We start from the raw sequence: 25467 nt of genomic DNA on the forward strand, positions 1-25467 counted from the left end.
TTGACCACATTTGGGTTAGATGCATTCCCTGGGAGAGGATTATTCTTTCCACTATCACACCTTCCAAAGACCCTGGGCTATAGTGAGAAAACCTGGTGCTTTTGCAATGGCAGAAGGCGTTTAGGCATGAAAACTACAGAGAAGATACGGTCTTTTCCTGGGGTTGGGGGAGGAGGTTTGTTCTTCTAATAGACTCATTCACTATCTGGCTCTTACTAACGTGCCCCAGCATGGGGGCAGAGATACAGCTGCCTGATAACGGAAAAATAATATAGCTGATACAGCATTCCTTCCATCATGGGGCACAGAAAATGGACGACACTGCCTTGACAAAGGGGGAGAAAAAGGGATGGGGGCTGTAACTCTCTTCTGGTTCCTCTTTCCACCACTTCCCAGATCCACTCTCCACCCTATCGGGCAGCTGATTCTGTAAATGAGAGGGAGAGTGGGAAAACAGAGGAGGGCTACTTTATCAGGCTTTATGAGGCTGTAGCAAAACGTCACCACATGGAGGCAGTGGTGCAGTGGTTAATGACATTTGATCCCTAAGCAGCTGCAGAGATCATTTCTTTCATCTTACACATTGCCAACACAGGAAAAAAGTCTCAGAGCACAACAGTCATTATATTTCTGCCACTTTTGGCTACTACCTCACCCCTGAGATTAGAAGAACTGGGAATTCCTGGGATAAATAGGAGCAAGTGGCATTCAGGTTTAAAGTGCAAAGTTGTTAGTCCATTGATACATCAAGTGAAATTACAGTCCTCTACTGAAAAACTCAAGAGTGTTGAGTTGAAGAACATGTTTATATTTCTTCTGGAGAATGTTTTTTTTGCAGTCAGGAAGCTTTGTGCAGGCACAGGACAATATTATTTTAAAAAACAGCGAACTAAGTGTTATTCATTAGACAAATACATGCTTATTAATACATGCTTATGGCTTTTTGCCAGAGAAATTCTTCACAGTGACTTACACTTGGCATTTATTCTTCATAAAAAGAATACCACAGAAAGTCATAGGTACCACTGGGCACTGAGTAAGGACAAATAAACCCCCCTTCAAATCTTCTGCAGATGTGACCACGATACAGGCACGACTGAGATCAGGGAGCCATCTAGAGTCGGCACATTCACCTCGCAGATGCCTTCAGCCTGTAAACAGGAACCACTAGGGAGCAAGCTTTTAACTCCGCTTTTCTCTGGGCTAAATGTTCAGTCAGGATAAGAAGGTTTCTCCGTCTACCTTGGTTCCCTTTTTAAAGGTAGGTGCTTGTACCTTCTTTAGCAGAAGATTAAGCAAGGCTCACTCTTCTCTTTTAAAAGCCAGCAAAAGCGAAGTATTTCCCTAATGTAGTTTTTATTTCTGGGAAGTGAGAGGAGGTTACAACGCAGATATTCAGCTTCAGAGGAGTGTGCAGTGGCAGCCAAATTATAGATTACTCTGAAAGGACTGGGCATAGGAGAAGGGAAGGATAGAACAAGCCAACCAAAAAACCCCAAACCTAACTCCAAAAAAATACCCCCACTCCAAAACCAACCAGGAAAAACCTCACATTTACTGACAGACAAGGCACAAAAGGGAAATAATTTGGGTTTAACAGTTACGGCACTTGGATCAAAGGTGGGAGGGGGACCGGCTCCTGGGAACATAGCTGTATTTTATGTTAAAAGGTGTTTGTCAAATGCCTAGCTATTTGCACCCTGCTGTGTTTGGATGGAAGTGCAAAATGTTCTCTGTAGCATATGTTTGTTCTAGGTTACTTACTCAGAAATGCGAGTGTTCAGTTCTCCTACAGATGTACAGTCAAACCAGCCTATATCCATTCGCATTACTTTCCTGAAATAAGCTTTCCTGATTTTCTGTATCTGACGAGCTGCAGCCATAACCCAAAGGCAGATCTGGGAAAAGCATAATGTGGCTCATGAATCGCAGTAAAAAGTCTTTCTACTCCCCACAAATGGGAAAAAGCAATTTGGCTAAAATGGGAAAGAGTAATTTGGCTATTGATAAAATTACTATTCAGGTAAAATATATTCTAGGTACATGGACATGATAGTTGTTTTAAGTCTTTGATCTTTTAATAATCCAGCAATTTTATAAGGCCTCTGGATCAACCTTTGTCTCAGTTCTGGTAGGCTGAGATTTCTGACAAGTGCTGTCACATGAATGTCAGACAGACAAAAACTTTTTCCATCTACAGCTGTAAGTACTAGAGGGATGGCAGCCATCCTACCTCAGCAAAACCCTGGGATAGCTTTCAGGAAGGAGAATGACAAGTTATTTTTGTTATTATAAAAAGCTTCAAAATCAGTGGACCATTTAGCAGATTATGCAGGAATCATCCAGGCTTGTGGCTCCTCTCAAGTCATAAGGACTTTATTATTATGGAATATGTAGGGTGTGGTTCTTCTCCAACACTAGTTTTACACTAGTATTAGTCTGTAATATGCCTATAATACAAACAGTGCTCAACAGTTTTTTGGGGAGGGCATGTGGATTCCATAGTAACCACACTTGAGAAAGTATTTTGTATGTTGTGAAAGGAGAAGCACGCATTCATCTTACTGGATCAAATGTATCCCTGTATAAAGGTATGCATGCACAAATTCCAGGAGGTCTCAGATTGCCAAATTTGACCTATTTCATCCAATAGAATGAGAACTGAAAGCATCTGCTTTTCTCAAATGGGCAGCTGACTAAGCAGGTGAAGGGAACATAATTAATATAAACTTAATTATTTAGTGATTTAAACTTTGAAATCAAAACAGGGAACAAAATACTGACTTGGAGGTATCCTAACACAAGTACAGCACAACCAATTCCTGCATAGTAACCTGCAAACTTGGTCATTTCTTGTTCAATGTCCAGCAGCCTGAAAAATACGGGGGGGGGGGGGGGGGGGGGGGGGTGGGCAGGAGAAGAAAAAAGAAAAATTAGCAATACTGTTTTAAGTTTTTCACAGATTTCTCATCTCGTGTTTCTTCAAGTTAGAGTCACATCCGCTGGCAAGTCAGGATATTTTTCTAACACTGTTTCCCAGTACTCGGGCTGTGGATCCCAGAGGCTGGTTTCCTTGCTCCATCTGTTGCTCAGGGGAAGGGTGCTGGCAGGAACGCCCAGTTGTCCTGGAGCAGCCCTGCAGTTTCTTGGGAAACCTCACAGGAAAGCAAGCTCCAAAACACGAATGGTGACAGGGTGACTCAGGGGACAGCTATCCAGCAAGTTCTCATTAACAAGAACCATGCCCAATTTTTTGCCTTATGGATAGAAAACACAAGGTTTAAAGCCTGAGGTGGACTTCCACTAGCAATACATTCTCTAACAAACCATAATAACAGGAAAATAAACAAATACATCTTCTACTTACCCACATCGTATTGTGGCGTTCTTTTCATTGTGATGAATAGTACCATTAATCCACACTATGGTGTTATTTTCACATATCTTGCCAGGGTCTTTAAGCTCTTGCATTTCAATGTCATATTCAATAAACGTGTCTGCCATTGCACCAAACACAAGCAACACACCTGGCTGGGCTGCTCCATGAGCAATAGCACAGAAACTACCAAAAACCATCATTAAAATTTCCGTAGATGAAGAAAAACGAAACTAAAAAGACAGGGAAAAAGATGGTCTCTGCTGAGAGGCAGTCTTCATGCTGGTTGTATACTGATAAATCATTAATCAGGTGGATCATAGAAAATAATTATCTTGAAATTTCAGACAAATCTTTAATAGAGAAAGAAGACAAATTTCCCTCTCCAATCTAATCTTTTTGCACCTGTGATTACAGCCTGATAAATTATGAGCTCCCTTTTACTTGACAGCAGAATCTGACCCTATTATTATTAACATTAATAGCTTAATATAATTCCACATTATCATCATTCCAGAAACAAAGTAAAATATTAAGAAGTAATTATAATTCTTATATATAGTCTGTTTTGCAAATTTCCTGTGGGAACAGAGGGAGATGGATTCAGGGCCTCTGAACAGAGTAAGCCAGTTTCTCAAGAGCCTGGCGTGCTGTTGTAGAAAGCCAACTAAACAACTCCAAGCAAGTTCTCATGATTCATATTCTAAAACATGTTGGCTGAGCCAGGCAATTGTGCACTGGCTCTTAATCTTGCAGAAATGTATAGAAATATTACATAGTACAACTAGTAAAAAAAGGATTGAGCCAGCTCCTATTACCAAACATTTGCCATGGCCCCAGTGCATTCACACATGCAGCTGGGAACTCAGCCAAGAAGTGACTTAAATTACCTTTGTCATGATTGTGTGAAGTCTGATTCTCAGGTTGAAGTAATGCATAAATATATAAACTATACAACTTATTAATAAATTCAAATAAATATTAATAATTAAATATTAATGCATAGCAAATTATATGTATTATTCATATATGAACTATACAAAATTAGTATAAAATGCTACATATTTGGAAATAGGAGTGTTAAGAGGAGTCACAGCCTGCTGAAGAACCTGTCCAGGTTCTGTAGGTGCTATAATGTGTCTAAAAGGAGAAAGGGTGTGAATCTGGACCACACACAGAAAAGGAACATTAGGGCAGAGAGAAGACAAAGGGAAAACCAAGCCAGTTAACATGAAAGAGAAATAAAGAAAAGGTCTTTTTACAAAAAAAATCAAAAGAAAAATACTACCACTGTTTGCAAACCTTGCTCATAAGGAGCATAAGAATTCCCTTGAGTTAAAAAAAAACCACAAAAACCCATGCACACAGAAAAGGCAAACATGTGATACCTAATCTCTCAGCACATCTTATGCAAACATACTGTATCTATCAGCTGCACTTTAGGAGCTAAACATTTGTGCAAAACAGGCTACAGAACTCAGACCTCTCTACTTGACAGACATAGCCCTCTGTGTGGACAGAAGTTCTCTCCACCCAATTAGGAACTGAGATACTTAGCGAGGTAGAGTACAAGGCATATGGATGTAACTGCACTATCCCAGTACTGCTGGGTTGGACATCTCTCTACCACATTAATTTAAAAATTTAGATGCACCGTATGGGATTTCAAGACTCATCAAAGGCTAGACATACCTTACAGTAGTGTGCATTCCCAAGTTTCTATAGTTACCAAATATTCTAATACCCATGGAACAATTTCAAAGGAGCTAAATTATCTGCCACACAGCAAATTTTTGGCAGAAATAAGAATGAACCAAGGTCACCTAGATCCCTGCTGTTCATCTTAACTCTTTTCCCCTTATCTACTTGCAGGTTCAATATAATGTCTTTAATAGACAATGATGACACAAATATCCATAACTGATACCAAGCTGACAAAATGACAAAGGGTTCTATTCATTTCCCACTGACTCTAATGACAAAATTCACGCCAAATTGTTTAATCCCTAGAAGTTTGGCTTAGTTGCAGCTATTCCCCCAAACAAGTATATAGATTATTGTCACTTATTCATCTTATGTCATGTCACTTATTATATGACAGTGCATATCAAATATTTATAGCCATTGCTTTCATTACCAGCTGAAAGAAGCCAACACGAATACTGTTTTCTTTCTTTTCCGATGACCTTCAAGAACATAAAATATAAAATTATAAACCGTATTTTAGTACATATTTTATTCTATATGCAAAGATAGCAAACAAGATTGAACTTAACTCACTTTTTACTTTTCTTCTCTATAGAAGGTTCTTCATTTGTATAGAAATTCCTAAAAAAAAAGAAGATAAAGATTTTACATTAATTATTTTATTCTCATGATTACTTCTCTGAAATCACATTTTATTTTATATGTTTTGCCCAGAGTTTTAAGAGACAAGCTGTTTCTTTTAGAAAGAAACAGCGATTTGATGGTTTGTTTAAATTTTAGACAGAGTCGAACAGAGGTTTGTTTAAAATGATCTGAAGGTCTGTGCTTTGTTTCGTAAGCAGCTCCTCAAAACAGTGTTGCTATAATGTGGACTGTGCATTCTTGGAGGTCAGTTAGAGAAAAACCTACCATCCAAATTGTTTTCTAGTCCACTCTTTAAGACAGACAAAGGTCCTGTTCCCCTTCCCTCTTACATTACCTGTATATTCGTATGTCCACAGTGGTAGTAGAGTCTTCCATGCTACCATACAGGGTTTTTTTCAGGGCTCACATTATGTGTTGCTATTCAGTATGATCAGTTAAATCTAAAGGACTAGTTGCACCATTATGGATGTGATGCATACTATAGCAAGTAATCATCAGCTGTGTACATTCAGTAATGAATGAGTAAGGATTTTGAATTTGGTTTTCTTTTTTTAATGAAACTAATTAATTCAAGCTATATTTGTCAAGAACAATATTCAGAAGCCAGATCCTAGAAAGCCTAAAGGAAGCTTCATATGCGTGTTACATGATAAATTCAACAGAACTTGGGTTCAAGATATATACAAGGACCATTAATAGACCTCGAATTCTGGGCCGGTGCCCTATGAGGTGGGCAACCTGACAAAGAAAAAAATGAAGAGTTGCTCTTGCTTCCTCATTCTAGGAGTGGTTCTCAGACTGTGTACACTGTGCCAGAAAGAGCTGGCAAAAGCTACAGCATCTATTAGGATGTCTGGTCTGCTACACAATTGTCTCAAGATCTACAAAGAGAGAGGCTCTTAACTCCATTCAAATCTGAGACAAGTTGAAAGTCAAGGTCTCCAAGTAATTTCAGCTTTTAACAATCTAAAATTCTATGTTTAAATCTTAATATCTGAGCTCAAATGATGTGAGCTAATAATCCCTTTGACTTTAAAGTCTCACAGTTAAGCTTTAAAAGAAATTAATCAAGATTGATTAAAATTCCTGAAAAACTCATTTCTGAACTGAAGAACTGAAGCAATGTAAATTTGAATATTGAAAAAAATTTCAGAAGACAGACCATATTTTGCTGCAGTTACTCCATATTTTTAAAGGTTTTTACTACTGTTTTGGTCTACCTGTGTCAGTTGCATCCAATAAAGCAGTTAAACTCCTAGAAAACAGCTTTTAATTAAATACCAAATATTCTATAAATGCATCCATTTGATCTGATGACGTTAACTTATTTGAGTATTCGTAGAAATACTGATTGTTCCATTTGAGTACATGACTTACTCTGTTTTCTTGAAGCTGTTATCTGTTAGGGAAAATAAAAGCACAGGCTAGTTAATAATTATTGTTAGATACATAATCTTCTGTAGACGTGCAAAACATAAGCCACATGGGACCTAAACATTCCTGAGTTACAAACAACTTATTCCCATTGATACATCTAGCCAGGGACAAGAACTGACGTGGATCCAAAAATTCCTTGGTAAACTCATAGCAATTTATGCCTGCTATCTTTTGAAGAAGTAGTCTCAAGTTTTCAGTCCCCCATGTGACCAAATGACTTTCACTAAATAACATACTGAATACATTACATACATGAATACATACATACTGAATAATACATTATTCAGGACAATTGCCAAATATTAACTATTTTTCTTTGCAAACAGTTTGCTAGTTTTCAGCTAGTTCTCTTGGATGCTATCTCATCATGGTATATTACTCTTCTGGCAGTCCATGGAGTGGTAGGTCTTCACTGTTGTCTTCCAACAATGAAGAGACTGCAAATCCTGTGGAAGAGAGGGAGCTGTGCCCCTGTAGTATAACATGAAGTTGACGCACTTATGTCTATTCTTGGGATACTCTCTAAGGAACCATATCTTACAGAAATTAAATTATACTATGAGATACAGTTATGCTGTAGGACAACTCCTTTAGTCCCCAGAACAGGTCTGGATTTAGCTCCCTTTCAAGAGATGTTGTTAAAGACATCATACCTAAAGCACAGCTCGTTTTTCAGGGTCCCCAAAGAAGTGCCATTTTAAGGGCTGATGTAGAAAATATTTACTGTACATCACTTTGAGATGACAATGAATAAAGAGCTAGTTTTATGTATACAGCAAAGTTTGGCTAATTCAAGGGCACTGGGCAAAGGCACCTTGCTTGTTTACAGTGCAGCTGGCCATTCAGTATCAGGTTCAGAACTATGGTATGCTTTTCAAGCAGTGCCTTCTGGTCTTCACATCCAGAGAGACAATACTGAGCATGCACAGCCCTGTCCCACACAGCAACTTTGCATCACAGTTCTCAGAAGGTGCAAAGAAATCACTGCAACCACTAATTTTGCTTTTTTCTACCCAATGGAAGAAAGCTTTCCCACTGTCTCCAGGGTTTAGCATTTCCCAAGGTAATAATGTTAGATGGAATTGGTCTGAGTTTGACACTGAGGGAATAGGTGATTACATGTCCTTTTTGGGGTTAATAAGAGAACTTTATGTGGCTTTAGCTAACAGTGAGTCTGTTGGAATAACAATGAGTTTATCTGAATAAATTCTGTTCTGTTATTCAGCGACAGTAAAAAGCAGAGACTCTTTTAATACAGACTTAGCATAAATTAGCAACTACTAAGTTTTAAAACAACAGACCTCACAGATCAAGTTATAACTGGGACAGTGTGCTATTACAGGGCAAGGCGAGAGGCTTGTAGAGGGCTCTCTTACTAAAAATCAGTTATAAGGTTTTGAAAAAGCTTGACGGGCATCTGAAATTTCATTATATACATGATTACGTGAACAATTTTATTGCATGCCACAAGTTTCAACAAAAAGTTACCATGGAACAAAGAGTCCAAAGCTGGACTGCCTAAAACCTGCCCTGTTGCCTAGGCAGGGGAAAATAAATTCACTGTAACTCAGTCTAGTATGGTTTGCAGTGATTTCTTTTTATTGATGAAAAATAGTTCCAAGGGAGAATATTGGCTTTCAACATGAGTCTCCAGTTTTCTGAAGGCAATCTGTCATAAAGTATTCCAAATTAAATAAAACAGCATAGTTGTTATCAGCATCCAGATTGATTGTTCTAACAATACATCTGATGAATTAAAAGGAAAAAAAGAGAACCTAAGATATGAAAGCATGTCTCCTCCTCAAACTGTGTTTTTTCAGAGCTGACCTGAGAACTCCTATTTTTGTGATGAAGCAGGTGAAGATTGTCCATGATTAAGGATTGTTATATGTAGGTTTTATAGAAAAGTTGTTTTGCAGGCAGCATACCCATAACAGCAGGTACCACGTAACTCTACATTTATTCCACAGACCATCTGCTTTGTATTCTGTAGACTATTTGTTCCTCTTAGGTCACCCACCACCTATTTTACATGCTATATAAAATAAGAAGCTGACTGAAGAACATTCTTACATTTTCCATCCAAGTCAAAAGCATAGTTGTCCTCTCCCAATTTCTTCATGCTACGCAGAACAACAGGATCAGACATGATGATTAGTTACTTAAATCAGAAGTCCTGAAAAGAAGATGGGGGGGAGGGGGAGAAGAGTATCAGCCTATGTTTGTAATCTTGTCGTATGTTCACAAACATTAAACTCCTGCTTGCCTCAGTTTTGCCCTCATTATCAGATTACAGCATAAGTTACAACAGAATAGATGTCCCACACACGGCATAACTACAGAGAAGAAAAAAAAAGCTCAGAGAAGCTGAGAGGCCTCTGAGAGGCTTCAGTGCCTCCTGTCTCGAGCCAGGGCTGCATCACAGGGCTTTACAGCCCACCGCAATCAGCCTTGTTCCCATCAATAGTTGTATTAAAATCCACTGCCTCTTTTGTGCAGGTGATATCCATAGGTTATAGACTGAGATATTAATATGACAGATCCTGCCTTAGTTATGAGGGAGCATTAAGCAGGAGACCTGCCCCTGCCTTATCTCATCCCAGCTGGCAGCAGTCAGTAGGACCATGACAAGGGGACAAACTGGGTACAAGAGGGATGGCAGGAGGGGGACCCCAGGGCCACATCAGCATCTGCAGCATCACCAACACCATCTGCACTCCCACAGCTCTCAGCTGGGACAAGTTATCTGGCAAACATGCTCCTCTGGACAGCTTTGTTCCGAAGTCACACTGACATGCTAAGCAGATGCCATACATGAGAAGAAATAAGGAGACAAATTTAACATTTTTTGTTAAAGCAGCACTTTTGTGAGGCAAAATCCACTGGTAGTGCTAGTATTGACTGGGCAAGCCTGGCATCCAAGATGGCATCTGGGGAAAAATGCTGCAGAAGCCCTTCCCAAAACATGTCCTTTCATAACCAAAGTTATCTCATCTGCACCTTTGTTTAATACAATGTACCCCAAAGAATAGTTACAGTACCTCATTCCAGACATTAAACACAAACATTTGTATGTTTATACTTCAGTATAAACCTCTAACCACCTTTCATTTGAAGCATAATACCACGCATTCAGATAAAGGTTTAACATCCTACACAACCTGAAAAACACATTAAGTCTTCTGTGTAAATTACACGTTTCCACAGATTGTCACTGAATCATCAATAAGTCAGGCTGGAAAGACCAAAGTCTCTTGATTCATTCTAAGCGTCCAAGGCAAAGTTTAGTTATTCTTGTATCATTTCAACTGATGTCAGAAAAGCCTGAATAACTCCCCACGTATTCAGTGCTTCACTAGCCTTATTGCTAAAATATCTAATATCTCATCTGAACTTTATATGTCATAATTTAAACTCCTTCTTTCTTGTGCAATCCACGAAGGATATGGAACATCGTAATTCCTTTTCACTTTGTAAGTAGGCCATATTTATTTGTATAATACTAAGACATCTTCCTCCTCCTCTTTCCATCACATCCTCACATGAAGGAAGCAACTAATTCAATTTTCCTTAGTAGAACACATTTCCTATACCTCTGATAATTTCCACTGGTCTCCTCCAGATTCTAGGACATCTTTTGAAGTGATCAGTGCCTAACAGCTCTACAGCACCAGTCTTACCAACAGTCAACAAAGGAGAAGGATTATTTCATATTTTACAAATAAATATTCCTGTTTATGCAACCCAGTTAAGAGGATTTTGACTTCTACTCCTGTTCTTCAGCATATCTGCAGTTTGTCCTCTCTTTGTGTCACGATCAAATTTATTCTCGATTGTGTAATCCACGTCATTATCAACATTACTGGGTTATACCAGAAGCAAGACAGACCTCTCATTCAGTACATCTATTCCTTTGGGCATTGGTTCACTGATTGCTACTGTATGAATGTAGTTTTTCTTGCTTAAAAGCTTCTGATTATCAGAGACAATTTATCCATCTGCTGGTCAATAAATTCTGACCCACTCATATTCTGTGACCCTCTAAATTTTTACCCAAATTCTCTCCTTAAGTAAATATATAAAGCCAAATCACCTCTGCAATAGCAAAATGCTTGGCCAGGACTAGTCACAATATAAAATCACAAGAGCTTTTAATTCATCCCCACATGCCGGCGGCGAGGGAAGCAAGCAGTCCAGAATCAATGTGATTGATAAAGCAAGCTTCGATTTATTGAATACACAGTGTTACTTTTATACCCTTTTCCAAACCTACATGTAGTGAATTCATTGGATAGTAACCACGCATAGTGAATTCATTGGATAGTAACTACTTGTAGTGATTTCACTGGACGGCAACTACTTGCAGTGATTTTACTGGATAATAACACACATCTGAGTTCCAGGGTTCTTCCTTGTTTTCTATCATTCTACTTCTCTACCTTGTCCTTGAGTTAGTTTAAGCTAACAGAGATTGTTTATACTTGTGTTAGGCTAAAAAAAGAGATTGCTTGTACCGCTGCTGTTTGTGCCACACTCTCAAGGCCTCTCGAGGAGATAGCAGGGGCCCATGGCCCTGCTGCTCAAGCCATTCTGCAACACCCACACATAGTTAAAAAAATTACAAGCTTAATAATAATTTTTTCATTCTCTGAAACAGATGACAAATGGGCAGAACAAGTTAAAAGTCTCTATCATGTGCACATTTTAAAGTTCTCTTTCTGCTCTTTTATATAACAGAGAAAGCATGTAACACCTGCTTCTGAGCAGAAAGTGAAACTTCATATACCTATCACTGTTTCACATGAGACCTACTGACAAATCATTACATTTCATTTAAGCTGGATTTGCATCAAACATTTGGGAGAGGATTTAACAAGGGCTTAGTTTCCAGATGACATTATTCAGTTTATATTGAAATAACTGTAGTGTCACAAAAAGAACAAGCATATATTCCTGGCAGCTTTAAGTCCCTTGAAATTATGTTTTCACTGACGATGAGCATAAAAATTTCCCCCAAATGGAAAAAAAATAATCCTTCACTTCTTCAAAGAAAGCACAGAGATATTATTCACCCTCCCTCCTGCCTTTTGCTGTGTCTGATTGATTGAAATAAGTCTCAAACAGAAGATCTCCAAAAACTGTTCAAATAATCCTGAAGTTCCATAAGTTTCTTTAAAAAAGAAAAGTTTCCCAGCAAGCTAATTTTTGGCAGTTTTGTCTGTAATCTCATTCTCAAGACTTTTTTTTTTTTTTTTTTTAATGTCAATTCAATTGAGGTTGGAGCTGGACATCCACAGGATTTCTGCTCTGTTTACAAAGAAGTTTGACAGTGGTAGCACAGACTGGGGGAACCAGGGGAGCCTTCACAGAACCACAAGTATAAGGACATCACAACTTAAATACACAATTGGACTAAGGGTGGCCAGGTTTTTTTACCTTAAGCATGTTTACTGGAAGGACATAAACCCCCACAGATTAATAAATTTCTAAAAAAACTATAAGCATGAGAAAAATTATCAAATCACAACATTTGTATCTTTGTTAAAGCTTTTCCATTTTTTTGCTCAAATAATACCCAAAATATACCAACTCAACCAAATGCTCATGTTTTCTTCTGCAAAAGATAGTTACCACAATTGGCAATCTTACCAGCAATTTGGCTTTAAATACGAAGCCATCATTTGCTTCTAGATCTAGTACTGATTCCTTTGTACTGTTTAGCACACAAATAATGGAACTGTATAAAGCAAGCTGAGGTAATAGGCAAACTGCTCATTTTACACTGAAGTTAGTACAATTGGAAAGGTCACCTGGATTATGAAAATATGTTCTGCTGGAGTACAAAAGCCATGTTCCTACCTGTTCCACTATCTAACTTTAATGGTGGTATTTACACACGCATTCTCAGAGCTTTACAATACTTTCCAACAATACGGAAGTATAAATCATAAATCATGCTGGGAAGTCTCATTTCGGTACTTGTCCTGACACTGTGTTTTAACACTATGAAATGTACTTTGCAACTGATTTTTTAAAACCTGCATGCTCAAGCAGTTTTAAATAATAGAAAAGTAGGGGGGAAAAAACAAACACAAACCAATGACTGATAGACTTGAATAAGGATTCTAGTTAAAAACACTGGCTAGAGCTAAACTTTCTGGAATTACAGAATTTCTGCAACAAAATTGTGACTGTCCTGCATTTTTTTAAAGAAACATGTTTTTCCTGTATTTTCTAAAGCTCAACAACATCAAATACTATCCACATATATCCTGTTCAGCAGGCATCACTCATTAGCTGACCTAAACAAATTAGTATAGCAGATTAGCATGCTGTATTAGAATATTAAAATAACCTTCCTCAGGGTCTGAAAAGTTCAACTGCAATTCACTTACAACACCTTGAAAAATACTGTTGCTAATGTCTGCATTAAAAATTATCTAGGTAATAGAAAACAGAGGTAATAGAAGGCATTAGATCATCCTACCTAGCCCCCTATGTGTAAAATTAAAACTAGGAGCAGAGAATACCTCAGAAACAGCATTCAAGTGAAACAGGCTTTTACTCTCACCAGTTAACGTACGGCTGCTGGAATTTTTATAAACAAAAATCTTTAAGGAACTCATAATCCAGATTTAAACAAGTAATTCTTGGAAAATGGTAACAAAGGAATATATCCTGTAGAATGATTAGGACCTGATCCAAAGTTCTCTGAAATCTTTTTCAAATCCCATCTTTATTTAACATAAATTGGGGGCAATGTCTGAAAGCACTAACCTCCACTTTCCTTTAAAACTAGGTTCCTCAGATATTGAAGATAACATGCAGGCAGAAAGACATTTTGCTTCAAAATAGAACTTGAATTTCTTGTTCTTCAAACAGTCCCATTCAATAAAACAAGCAAACAAACAAAAGACCACAAAACACCAACAAACAAACAAAAAACCTAACTGTGCAAAGAGAAGTTAGCATTTACTTTAAATTGTTCTGAAGGAAAAATACAGGTAACTCTCAATTCAGGAAGTTTCATCAGTTTACTCTGAAACATTAAACAAGAGAGATTTTTTACTCACCCTTGGCTGTGAAAAATCATGTATCAGAGAACAAACTGCCAGGATCCAGTTCAATCAGTCAGTGAAGTACCCAGCCACTTCCCATCACTTTTTCATTATTCTAACCTATTTGTCAGAATTGAATCTTTACATTGGGCATTGGCTATCTGCACCTGGGTCAATAACCGCATGGCCACAATGGTTACAGTTCATTGACATCTGATGGAGAGTTTTAATTTGACTAATGTAATCTCACAACATAGTCAGGTCACTTGGAAAGCAATTATACATACACGAGGAGACAAGACTTATCTGGGAAAAAAAAGCAGCTCACCATGAGTGTACAGGACAAGATTATTATAGCATTATTTTATCAGCATTAGTAGAGACTTATTTTATTAGCCATACAATAATTCAGTGTACACTACCGCCTGTGCAGTAAAAAGCAACATCAGCTGAATAATGTGAAAATATAATATGAATAATTATATGAAAATTGGTTAAGAGATTAAGCTAAATTCAGATTAAAACCTTGCAGAAAAGATTGGTTTTCTAACCCATAGCTTGTTCCTCTCCCCAAGACTCCTCATATTTTACCATTCTTTCTTTAAATTAAGATTTTAAAATCTGGAAGGTCCTGAGTAGTAGTAAATTCTTGTTGGAGATGAGCCCTCCATTGATTTGTCAATGCAGGGCATTGGTGAGGACAATGCTATGACCTCAGCCAATTTCACCACAGAGTTTAGAAGGAAATGGCAACCATTGTTTAGTTCCCCTCTACAATCAGTTCTCACTAGAGAGCCCTGGTGATAGGACAGGACAGAAAAACAACAGCTTTATGGTAGTGACTGTCAGCTCTTTTCAAGTCTTCTGTGCTGTCAAATTTTTCATTAAAAAGCCTCATGCACAAAAGTTAATATACATAAACTATATAAAATATATAAAGTATATATATATGTAACTATATAAAATATTGTTTTAGCTTTACACAAATTACTTCAGCCTTTTCACTTAAAGCCTTTGCCCATCTAAGCATTCAAAATGTCTGCAGAGAGCCTGTTTCCCACTGTTATTGAAGCAGATTAAGGCAGAGATTAATTTGACCTGAGACTGCAGAGTACTCCAACCTTTTTGAAGGGCTCTGTTCCCATCTAAATCTCTTTCTCTCAACTCAGCCTTACAAAAAGTTCGGAAGATTAAGAAATTTTGATGTGACTTTACGACATGCACCAAAAAAATTAATCTATACTGACAAATTATCTGTCTGTAGAGAGAAGTGGAGAAAGTATAGCACTCAGTTTTGGCCCCACTCCAAGGCATCTTCCCCTTTTACAGCAGGTAGTGGAAAAATGAGCCATTGAATTAAACAATTGAGAGCAGCACTTCAGTAAATCGAGGAGACTGAGGACAGATGCTCTCATTCCTGAATTCTTATAAGGGACACAGGCAACATCTCTGAATTTTAGTAGGTTATAGATACTATTTAGTTCATGAAAGATGAACAATACTGTCAGGATAATTCCTCTCAATTGTGGCCTTAGTTGAAACAAAGTATTTGCTTACAGCTCGTGTCATTTTAATATCTCTTTGCAGTGAAAGAAAATGTCACAATTCATTTAGCCAAATGCAGTGACATAACTGCTTCTTCCCTTAATCTAAGTAGCTGTTTATTCCAGCATATTACCACTCTAAATGAATTTATCCTCTTTTCTCTGGATTTTTTCCAACAAGTTCATAAGCGTAAGTGAATAAAAAAGAATCTTAGTTATTCCCATACAGATAATTTCTCAGTAAGAAATGAAATCCCAGATGCTCTTTTGGCACAGGCCTCCTCAGCTGTAAACTGTAGTCTATAACCTATTGATGTTTATTCCTAGTACTGAAAACAGCAATCAAAATATGCTGCCAAAGCTTCCTAATGATAGCCAGAAATTTCACACTGAGTGCACACAGTTATGGAGGAGTAGGTGGCCACAGTTTTCCACCAGATGAACTGACACAGTCTGTCACTGCAGGTTGCGACTCCAGATGAGCAGCTTGTTTCTGTGTTTTTTGCTAAAGTCTGTATGCAAGTACAGCTGTCTGGACTCTCTTGCCTGACAGAAGGCACTGCACAGATAGCTCCTATGCTTCATTAATTTATTTCTTAACCATTCATAGCCGAATTTCTTTCTGTAGCTACCATAAAATGGTTCCAGGGCCAAGAAGCCAGATACTGGATTTTTCACTTTATTATATTCACTATCTTAATTGTTCCACTTACAGTGATAGCATCTCACAGTGTCAGAAGTGTAAGGCAGATCTCAATATTATGCTTCACTTCTGTTTCTGCATTATGCTTTATCTTCCTGTCCTCTGGTCCTTTGAAAAAAAGAAAAAAAAAAAAAAGAAGAAAAAAAACCAAACAAACCCACACTTTGTTCACCTCTGTATTTCTCCCTGTTTTTGAAAATATTTTTTCATTCTTATGCTCCACATGCTATCACAATTTTTTCACCTGAATAGCCTGAAAGGAAAGTGAACTCTAAATAAAAGCACGTTTAAATTCTCTTTTGGTATTATTTAAGATAAGGGACACCTAACATAAGGTAAGATTAGAGTTTGCAGCTTGAATTTTTAGGCAGATGACTTCCACAACTTTTCTTGGAATGTCATTGTTAAATACTGTTTATGAAATTCACCTTAAAAAATTGTCACAGTTATAAAGATAGCTAGGGGACAAAACCTACAAGACTGGGCTGGAAGAGAACAAGGTCTTCTGCGGGAATGTGATCAGGGCAGAGACTGGAGGAGTGGGAAGGTGCAGGAAAGGTCAGTACACATAAACACAGCTGGTCAGGGCACAGTTGGGCAAGTACCCAGGTGCTGCCTCTTCATTCTTTCTTAGCACCAGAGCAGTTACACAAACATGACTTAGTATCCACTTGGTACAATGCAAAGTGAATTTTACACTGAGTTTACTGACTTGTAATTATTGCTATTAAAAACTAAATTATGTCAATCCCTGAGGTGCACGTGTAATAGGAAATAACGCGTACGTTATTTCCTTCAACGCAGCACAACTTTTGAAAAAGTTACTGTCCTCTCCAGAGATCTTTAGCAAGTGTTCTACATGGAAATCAATTTTTTGCACCTAAAAGCAAGACTTCCTCTTTTGATGGCTGGGTTTTATAATTTTTGTTGCAAGCAAAAAGCTGTTTACTTATAAGAAGTAAATTTCCTTTTTTTGCAACCAAACTATATTTCTTCACACTGAAAGATGCAGATACCAGAAGTAGGAAGTTATCCCTTTGATTCTACACAACTCTGGCAGCTGATAAGGATTTTTTCTCCATTTCAACACTTATGCAAATAAAAACGCTTAGCAGAGATAGCGACAACACTTCTAAAAACCAAACCATACAAACATAAAAAACAAACTGTAAATTGTAAATGCAAACTATAACTTTTATATCAAAATTAAGTGACTCAAGGTGTTAATTTTATTTATATTTTTCAAAAAGACAACTCTGAGTGCCTGCCATAATACACAGATGTCATTCCCCTTGTCTATGTGTCTATGGAGCACCCCTGCAAAACGTTCACAAAATGTCCCCTGGGCAATCAGCTCCGCAACTCGCCCGTTCCCGTCACAAGATGGCAGTCCCCCCGCACCGCTTCCCTCACCTCTCTGGAGTGCCACCACTTAAACACCTTCGCCTTCGGGGCTTCTGAGGGCCTCTTATCACTCTCCCTCCTGGAAACTAGAGAAAACCACCTTCTTTCCTGATGAACCCTTTGATTATTTTCCTTTTTGATTGCTATCCCGTATGAAAAACCAGAGGCAGAAGCCAGGCCGCAGTGGGCAGGCACGGGACCTGTCGGTCGCCCTGGCAGGCTGGAGCTGGAAACACAGACTGTACACAGCACTCTAACTGAAAACCTTGTCATTTCAGCACTTAATTAATTTGATATAAAGTCCCGCCGACCCATTGATTGAACATCACAGGGATCAGAAGTAAATTAACCGTGGTCATCCAAGTCCCACGCATGCCTGTTGCCAGGCAAAACCAGGCGTTTTCCCTCAAGCGAGCTCCTCTGGCTTTGCCTTTTATTTCTTGACCAGATTACAGATCAGTCCAAAACTCTGTTTTGCTTACGTTAATTTACTAGTTGTACCTTATATCTAATTTATAGTTGACATAGGGCCTGATGAAACAGTTCTGTCCCCTGCCTCCCTAGAGGGGGCTCTTCTCTAACCTGCTCCGCCTCTGCCCCCGCCGGTGGCCGCAGCGGGGCCCGCCCAGGCCCGCCCAGGCCGCGCCGCCGCACGGCGGAGGGGAGCGGGGCAAGTCTCCAACACAGCCCCTGGGAGCAAGCCTGGCCCTGGCTCGCAGCTGTAACTTCAGCTGCAGGCAAAGGAAGGTGGCAACTCCAGGCAGAGAGAGAGATGATATAAAGAGAAGGTTAATTGTAATAAGGGCTGCAGGAGGAGGAAAGCCAGCCGCTAAACCGAGTCTGCTATGAGTGCGTACATATGCTGACAGAAAAATTTCCTTCCAAGACAAAGGAAACATGAAATACTACACAGGGGGAGCAGTTACCTAATAGTTCTTCGTGCTTTCTTCACTACTGATGCTGCAGAGGAAGTTAAGCAACAAAAACTCGCATCCCTGCACTGCAACTTAAGCAACACCCTGGGTAACTTCAGCCAGCACAAGGAGCTCTTATTTCACCAGCATAGGCATTTATGTAAAAAAAGCACCATGAGCATACATGGGGCTTGCAATAAAAATGGACATCTGTTGAGTCTCCCATGTCAGAGCAGCAAGCAGATCTACGTGCAGAAAATAAAAAGAGCATTCCTGTTCCTGCTACGAGGCTTAAAAACATGGCAGGTTTTGTAATTTCCTTTGAAATTATGTTTTCCCAGAGGAGAATTTGGCCATAGCACATGCAACTTCATTGCATCTTGCCCTCTGCATAGATGGATTGTCTGTAAGCAATCTCTAAAATTATCTGAACTCCATTATATCTATCTAAAATTATTTTTTTAGTTGATTGCATAAAGTATCTCCTGTTTTCTGTGCCATAAGCGTTAATGAAGAAATATAACTGAACTGTTTTCCCTAAGATGAATTCCATCCATCATCAACAGTTACTTACAAATTCACTATTAAGTCAATTGGAGCATAATCCCAGATATGCAGGTTCTTCCCAAACATATTTTGCTGCACTGATGCTGTCACACTACCTAAGCTTCACTCTGACAGGTGAAGAGCTCCAACCTGCAGCCTCCTTCCCATGCTCAGGGATCAGGAGAGAATTTATTTATTAAGAGGCAAAGCAGTAGTACTTGCTACTCCCTTTCATGACAGTTCAGCACTGACAACCAAAGGTTTCTTTAAAATAAAGTAACTAATTTTTCCTGGCTAGCACTGCTTAGGTATCCACAGTAATGAGAAAGGTTCTTGGTGCTGCTGATCTCGATTGACCTTTTGTTGCCAGCTGGCCCTAATCTTGCTCTTTAATTTTCTATGAACTGACACAAAGTTCAGTCATTTCTGCTGGTTTCCATGCAAATACTTCATTTTTGCTACTCTTTCATAGTCAACATTTCTTCCACTTGTATTCAATGTAAGATTATTGACCTAGCAGCAGTAACCTAATACACATTGTAATAAGGTTACAAAGAATAATGAATCTCCAGTTCTCATTTCTGCCAAAGGAAGGCTCTTTTTGTTGTTGCTTTAGCATAAGGAGAGTATTGCTCTGAATTGTACCTGCTTCTCTGAATAGTTGCAGTTGGCCAACTCAAGAAAAAAAAGAAAAAAGTCAACCAAGTAAAAATCCCTTAAAAACTAGCAGCTTTGGTGTTTGGTTTTGTTTTGTGTTCATTTCAGGAGAACTGTCCAGAAGACTTCAGCAAAAATGTTTTTCTACATATTACTTCTTGGCATTGTGTCTCTGTGGTGGCATTGGAGGGTGAGAGACAGGATGAAGGTTACAAATCTCACCGGAAAATACATATTCATCACAGGATGTGACACAGGATTTGGAAATATGGCAGCAAAGATTTTTGATAAAAAGGGATTCCGTGTTTTTGCCAGCTGTCTGACTGAAAAAGGAGCCAAAGAGCTAGAAGCTGTGACCTCAAAGCAGCTTCAGACAGTGCTGCTAGATGTGAGAGATTCAGCCAGTGTTAAGAAAGTGGCTGCATGGGTCAAAGACAAAGTTCAGACAGAAGGTGAGTGCCAGATCTGTCTTAAAAAAAAAAAAAAAAAAAGGCAGCAATAGAGTTTTCCTGAAAATACCAGGCTATGTTCACAGCTTATTTTGACATTTGACAAGTGCATGGATGTTTTGTTACCTTCCAGAAAACATGGAAGAAGATTCTTACTAGAGGGATGTTTTATACATGTAGTTAGTGGTAGGTAAATATTTGGGAATATGCTCAAAAAAGTCAGGCTTATTGATACATCATTGTAAGAACAGAAATCCAGTCACTAGGACTGTTTGCACTCCTATGCATATCTGGGTTACAACACGAGTGCTCAGCACTTCCCATGCTGTGTCACCCAGCTAGGGAACAAATTAAATAAATGCTGCATAACAAGCATAAAGAGTTCTTAATTTAAAAATTGAATATATATAGTAAATTACTTGTAAGTAATCACACATTCTGCCAAAAGCAAGAATTACATTTGAACTCTATTGAATAAATCTTAATCTGTTTTAGAATACTGCTTGTAGACCATCTGAAAAATATAAAAATCCTGTATCTCTGACCCAACACATTGCACAAGAGAGGATGCTGCTGGCATTACTGGATGTAATTGCTTTCAGTAGAAATGGTATTGCAGTAGAGTTTACAAAGGCCTGAGATCCTATGGGCCGTATTCTGCTAACTTTGAGTCTTAAATCTGCTCTGTTATGGTGTGCCATAGTACCATACTTAACACTAAATTCCAATCTCCATTTGATCTTTCATAGCTTCATAAAATTGTTCATAAATTGCTAAACTGCATTTATTTGAAACTGTGCTTGATTTTGGGCCAAAAATTATTTTCTCCCCAAGAAAACCTATTAGTTAGCTCAGACCAGCGAAAGTATTAATTCACAGAACTAACAGCTGATACAAGAAAAGAACTGTTTTTCCTTTTTTGTATTTTCCCCTCCCACTACTGCCCTTTCTCCCATAAAAAGTCAACACCACACCCTGTCCAAAATGCTGTGGTAGGGGAGAGATTACACAAAGGGTGATGGAAAGCATGGTGATAAAACCTGAACACTGAGAATAAAGCTGAATACTGCAGGATACTCTCAAGCAATCCCTCCAAATCTTCATTCCCTTCTTTGACCTTCACGGATTTTTTATGAAGTCTCACCCAGTTCAATTAATCTGATGCATTAAATTAAAATTTGCTTCCTGACTTCCTTCTTCTTCTTTTCCCTACAGGTCTCTGGGGACTTGTCAATAATGCTGGGATTATGGGGCCATCAGCTCCTACAGACTGGTTGGATATTGAGCACTTCAGAGAACCAATTGAAGTTAATTTAATTGGACTTATAAATGTTACAATAAATATGCTTCCCTTAGTAAAAAAAGCAAAAGGAAGGGTAGTAAATATATCCAGTGTTGGAGGTTGCCTAGCATTCTGTGGTGGAGGCTATTTTCCTTCAAAGTTTGGAGTAGAAGGATTTAACGACAGCTTAAGGTATAGCACTATGAGGAAAGACCACTCTTTTTTTCCTAAGGTCAGATACTAACTGAAAACTGGCACATGCAGAATAGGAGCTGATTTACAATCCTGGCATTTGATATAAAATTGAAAAACGTGAGACAGTTTGGACTAAATCTTCTTAAAAGTTATTTTGCTCAACACAGATTATGCCATTTCTGAAATGGTACAAAGACTGCTGGGGACAAAAGCTTGTTTTCAAGTATTATCGCAGTGTAGTTACAATTCCTATGGATTTGCAACTAGCCTAACTTAGTGTGCACAGAGACCTTACTGCAGATGAATCTCCACTCAAGAGAACTCAGATGTCTTTGCAATATGAACCTAATTCTCCTAATTGAAAAGTGCACCTAAAAACTTGAAGTAGCCATCCATCCAGAAAAAATACATACCATGACTTACTGCATGATTGTAACTTTTGTCTATGCTTTGTTGTCTGAAGTGTTTTCTCTTAACTATACCGATCATTAGAGTGATCTAGAGATCATAGCAACTAATCCTGGGGACCACCATAGCTTCTTGTAACATAGGGAACAATTTCTGTGTTTTAGATATTAGACACTCACTGATACAAATGGAGCCAGAAGGAACTGTACCAATCTGGAGCATCAGGCCAGAGATCGAGAAGGATTCCCTAAAACATGTTAAATGGCCATACATAATTTAAATGGCTGTACATAATTGTATTTAGGCAGCCAGTCAGTCTTACTGACAAGTCAGATAACTAATGAGCTACTGCAGGGTGAACTAGGATGTGAAATACACTATGCCAGCTACTGCATAGTCACTGCCCGTGCATGTTCTCACTCTATGAAGCGGGTAAGATAATTCATCCCTCTTTCATTTAGGGATAACAAGCTGAAATTTCAGAACCATAAACAAACCTTACTGTATTTGTGTGCTAGTGTGCCATGTAAAGACAGAAATAAAAGTGTTAGTATAGAATAAAAAAACCCCACAATATTAATAATAATGTCTAATGTGATTAAATTGTTGGGCTGTCTTTGCAGGAGAGACATGAAAGCTTTTGGAGTTAAAGTTTGTTGCATTCAACCTGGACTGTTCAAAACAGCATTAACCAATCCAGCAAAGATCATGAAAGAGAAGGAGGTTATTTGGAATAAGCTTCCCTCTGATGTTAAAAAGCAATATGGAGAGGAGTATTTTCAGAAAGGTGCGACAACTTCCAGACATTTATATCAAAAGCAGCAATGCATTTCACGCTGAGAAAGCTTTGCAAAGTAATGTTCTATAGTCTAACTGTGGAGACTTTTTGGAAAAACAGTAATGTCAAACTTCTCAAAAGTATCTGAATTGCAATATGACTATCTGCACAAAAAACTTGTTCTGGGAAGCTTTATTCAAATCTTAGTTAAAGATTAATTATTCATATTGGCATGAAGCTTTTGAACAAATTCCCAAGCAGAAAATCTTTTATCTGATGATGTAATCAATGTGCTTGATGTGGTTTCTTGTCATTATTGTTTATTTATTTAGTAATCAAATAAGGATCAATTCCATTTGCTTCTGCTAGCTCCACTGGTGATAAGCCCATTCAAGACCTGTCTGACAGGCACTTGCTAAGCCTGCTTGAATAGGGGCTGCTTAATTTTTGATCCTTGGACTTTCTTGTCCCTCAAATTCTTTTTTACAATTGTTTCACAACTTTCCACAAATCAATTTCCTTACTAAAATAGACTTATTTACAACTACAGCATTTCTGTTTCCCTTTGCCTCTTATATAGTTATGTTTATTCTGAGCTCCTGTCAATGCTGGTTGCCTGTACTCAAACCATACAAACCCAGTTTTGCCATGACTGTTCCACAGTTAAGTGTAACTAGAATGTTCTTGGGGTCAACTATATAACAAGGTCATTATGGATAGCTCCTTGGTCCTCAGAAACTGCAACAAGATCTTGTGTAGGGAGAAACAAGAAATACCAAATCCTTAGTGAAATCACACATAAGTGTGGGGGGAAGAGTTAAAAGTCACCTTTTTTGGCTGTCACTAAATGTTCTTCCTTTTTGAGCTTTACAGATGCAGCAAAGAAACAAAAGCTGTCCAAGATCTGTCTTAATGAGGACATTTCACCAGTTGTTCAGTGCATGGAGCATGCTCTAACAAGCCTCCATCCACGTGCCCATTACGTTGTTGGGCAGGATGCTAAGTTCCTTTGGAATCCCCTCTCAAGAATGCCAGCAGTTGTACAAGACTTCCTACTTCTGCGAAACAGAGTAGAGCTTGCAGTTTCCCATGCAAAGTAAATGCCAACATATCCCCTATCATGAGCATGGCTGATTCCATAATACCTGTCCTGGTATCAGCATGATACCAACTATACATGGAATACAGAAGCATTTCTTATAAATGTAGGAAATATATCTATTTCTCCAATATCTGATACTATTTTTCAAAGTTACATAATTTCATTTTTAATGTGTAAACCAGAAATAACAAATAAACTATTAAACTTTCATAAATGACTGTCACTTTTCAGTTCCTTCATGTTTTAGGTGCTCAGTTTGAGAACCTGTGAAGATTCCAGTTTTCACAAAGATCCATATGACAAAAATATTCCAGGAAAATAGGTTATGAGCAGAACAGGCAGCATTGGGCCCTAGGGATGTGAATTTTGTCCTCTGAAGTTAGCAGTCAGCCCTGGTGTTGTTTCACACAGAGCCTTTCTAGAAGCTAAATCTTTGGGGTTTTTCCCCCCACCAAGATTACTCAGTCAAAAGTGATTAGGGAAACAAAGTAAGTATGAAATGACACCACCTACTCTGATCTTTATCTTTAGAAATTACCGTTTGGCTGGTTTAATTTTGTCCCTGTCACACCACAAGTATACTGTCAGCTGCTGCGAGACCCTAGCACTGTGAAGGTTAACACTTAAATTAAAATACAAACAGAATTTGGGACAGGGCACACTAGCTGTATATTATTTAAATAAGAAATGCAGGGAAAATATCAGCTGTTTAGTGTATAAGAAACATGGTTTAGTCGTGGACTTGGCAGTGTTAGCTTAACAGTTGGATCTTAAAGGTCCTTTCCAACTTAAATGATTCTATGACTCTTATTTCTATGACTCTTATTAAGGGCCAGATTCTGCTAGCATTTCCCCTCTGAAACCAGACACCTTATTTATTCAAATGCCAGCAACAAAGCCAGGGACTTCGGGAAATCAGCACTGTGTCTGCCCTGCTATGGCTATCAAACCCCCCTGTCCTGCTCACAAGACTGTATGAGACAGGTGAATATTTAGATAGAGGTTTTTAGGGACTAGAAGGACTTGTTCAGGAGAAGACCCATGACTTCCACAAGGCCAGAATATCCTGAGGGTCTGTACCCAAGGGACCTGGCTCCAGTTAAATTGTTAGAGCCAACAAGCAAAGATGTGCTTCAAAACCTTCCCTTGCCCAGCAGGAGTAATGTTAGCTTCTTTGTTTTCACTTGAGAACCAAATTTCCTTCCCCAGAGTTACACTTCAAGCAGGTTAACTTTTCCCACTCGTAGGAGCCAGAGATTTAA

The 25467-nt window shown here is 38.4% G+C and overlaps 2 protein-coding genes across 8 annotated transcripts in view; one reads left to right on the forward strand and one right to left on the reverse strand.

Annotated features, from left to right (window-relative positions):
• ABCB11 (ATP binding cassette subfamily B member 11) overlaps window positions 1-25467 on the reverse strand; it is a 59125-nt gene that overhangs the window by 26312 nt on the left and 7346 nt on the right. For 4 of the 7 annotated variants that reach the window (XM_051623998.1, XM_051624004.1, XM_051624005.1 and 1 more), the window contains exons 2-8: window positions 9239-9341; window positions 7106-7127; window positions 5657-5704; window positions 5514-5562; window positions 3368-3609; window positions 2785-2872; window positions 1765-1898 (exon numbers count right to left, since the gene is read on the reverse strand). In XM_051623998.1, the coding sequence (XP_051479958.1) occupies window positions 1765-1898; window positions 2785-2872; window positions 3368-3609; window positions 5514-5562; window positions 5657-5704; window positions 7106-7127; window positions 9239-9314 (659 nt within the window). In that variant the 5' untranslated portion in view covers window positions 9315-9341. Of the gene's footprint in view, window positions 1-1764; window positions 1899-2784; window positions 2873-3367; window positions 3610-5513; window positions 5563-5656; window positions 5705-7105; window positions 7128-9238; window positions 9342-14238; window positions 14344-16480; window positions 16579-25467 lie in introns of those variants that run through there. The other 3 variants (XM_051624000.1, XM_051623999.1, XM_051624001.1) reach the window with 3 other exon arrangements.
• On the forward strand, window positions 1216-24419 carry DHRS9 (dehydrogenase/reductase 9). Its single transcript, XM_051624023.1, has 5 exons — window positions 1216-1261; window positions 20100-20443; window positions 21656-21914; window positions 22949-23112; window positions 23977-24419. The coding sequence occupies exons 2-5, from the start codon at window positions 20128-20130 to the stop codon at window positions 24201-24203; spliced, it is 966 nt and encodes a 321-aa protein (XP_051479983.1). The 5' UTR covers window positions 1216-1261; window positions 20100-20127; the 3' UTR covers window positions 24204-24419.

The sequence above is a fragment of the Apus apus genome, chromosome 6 (assembly GCF_020740795.1).
Source record: "Apus apus isolate bApuApu2 chromosome 6, bApuApu2.pri.cur, whole genome shotgun sequence".
In the NCBI taxonomy this organism is placed as follows: domain Eukaryota; kingdom Metazoa; phylum Chordata; class Aves; order Apodiformes; family Apodidae; genus Apus; species Apus apus.

Bases quoted from the DNA above. Each gene is read 5' to 3' on its own strand.
- DHRS9 (XM_051624023.1), top strand. From the start codon at position 20,128: ATGTTTTTCTACATATTACTTCTTGGCATTGTGTCTCTGTGGTGGCAT. The intron at 20,444-21,655 runs GTGAGTGCCAGA...TTTTCCCTACAG, and splicing joins AGACAAAGTTCAGACAGAAG to GTCTCTGGGGACTTGTCAAT. The intron at 23,113-23,976 runs GTGCGACAACTT...TGAGCTTTACAG, and splicing joins AGAGGAGTATTTTCAGAAAG to ATGCAGCAAAGAAACAAAAG.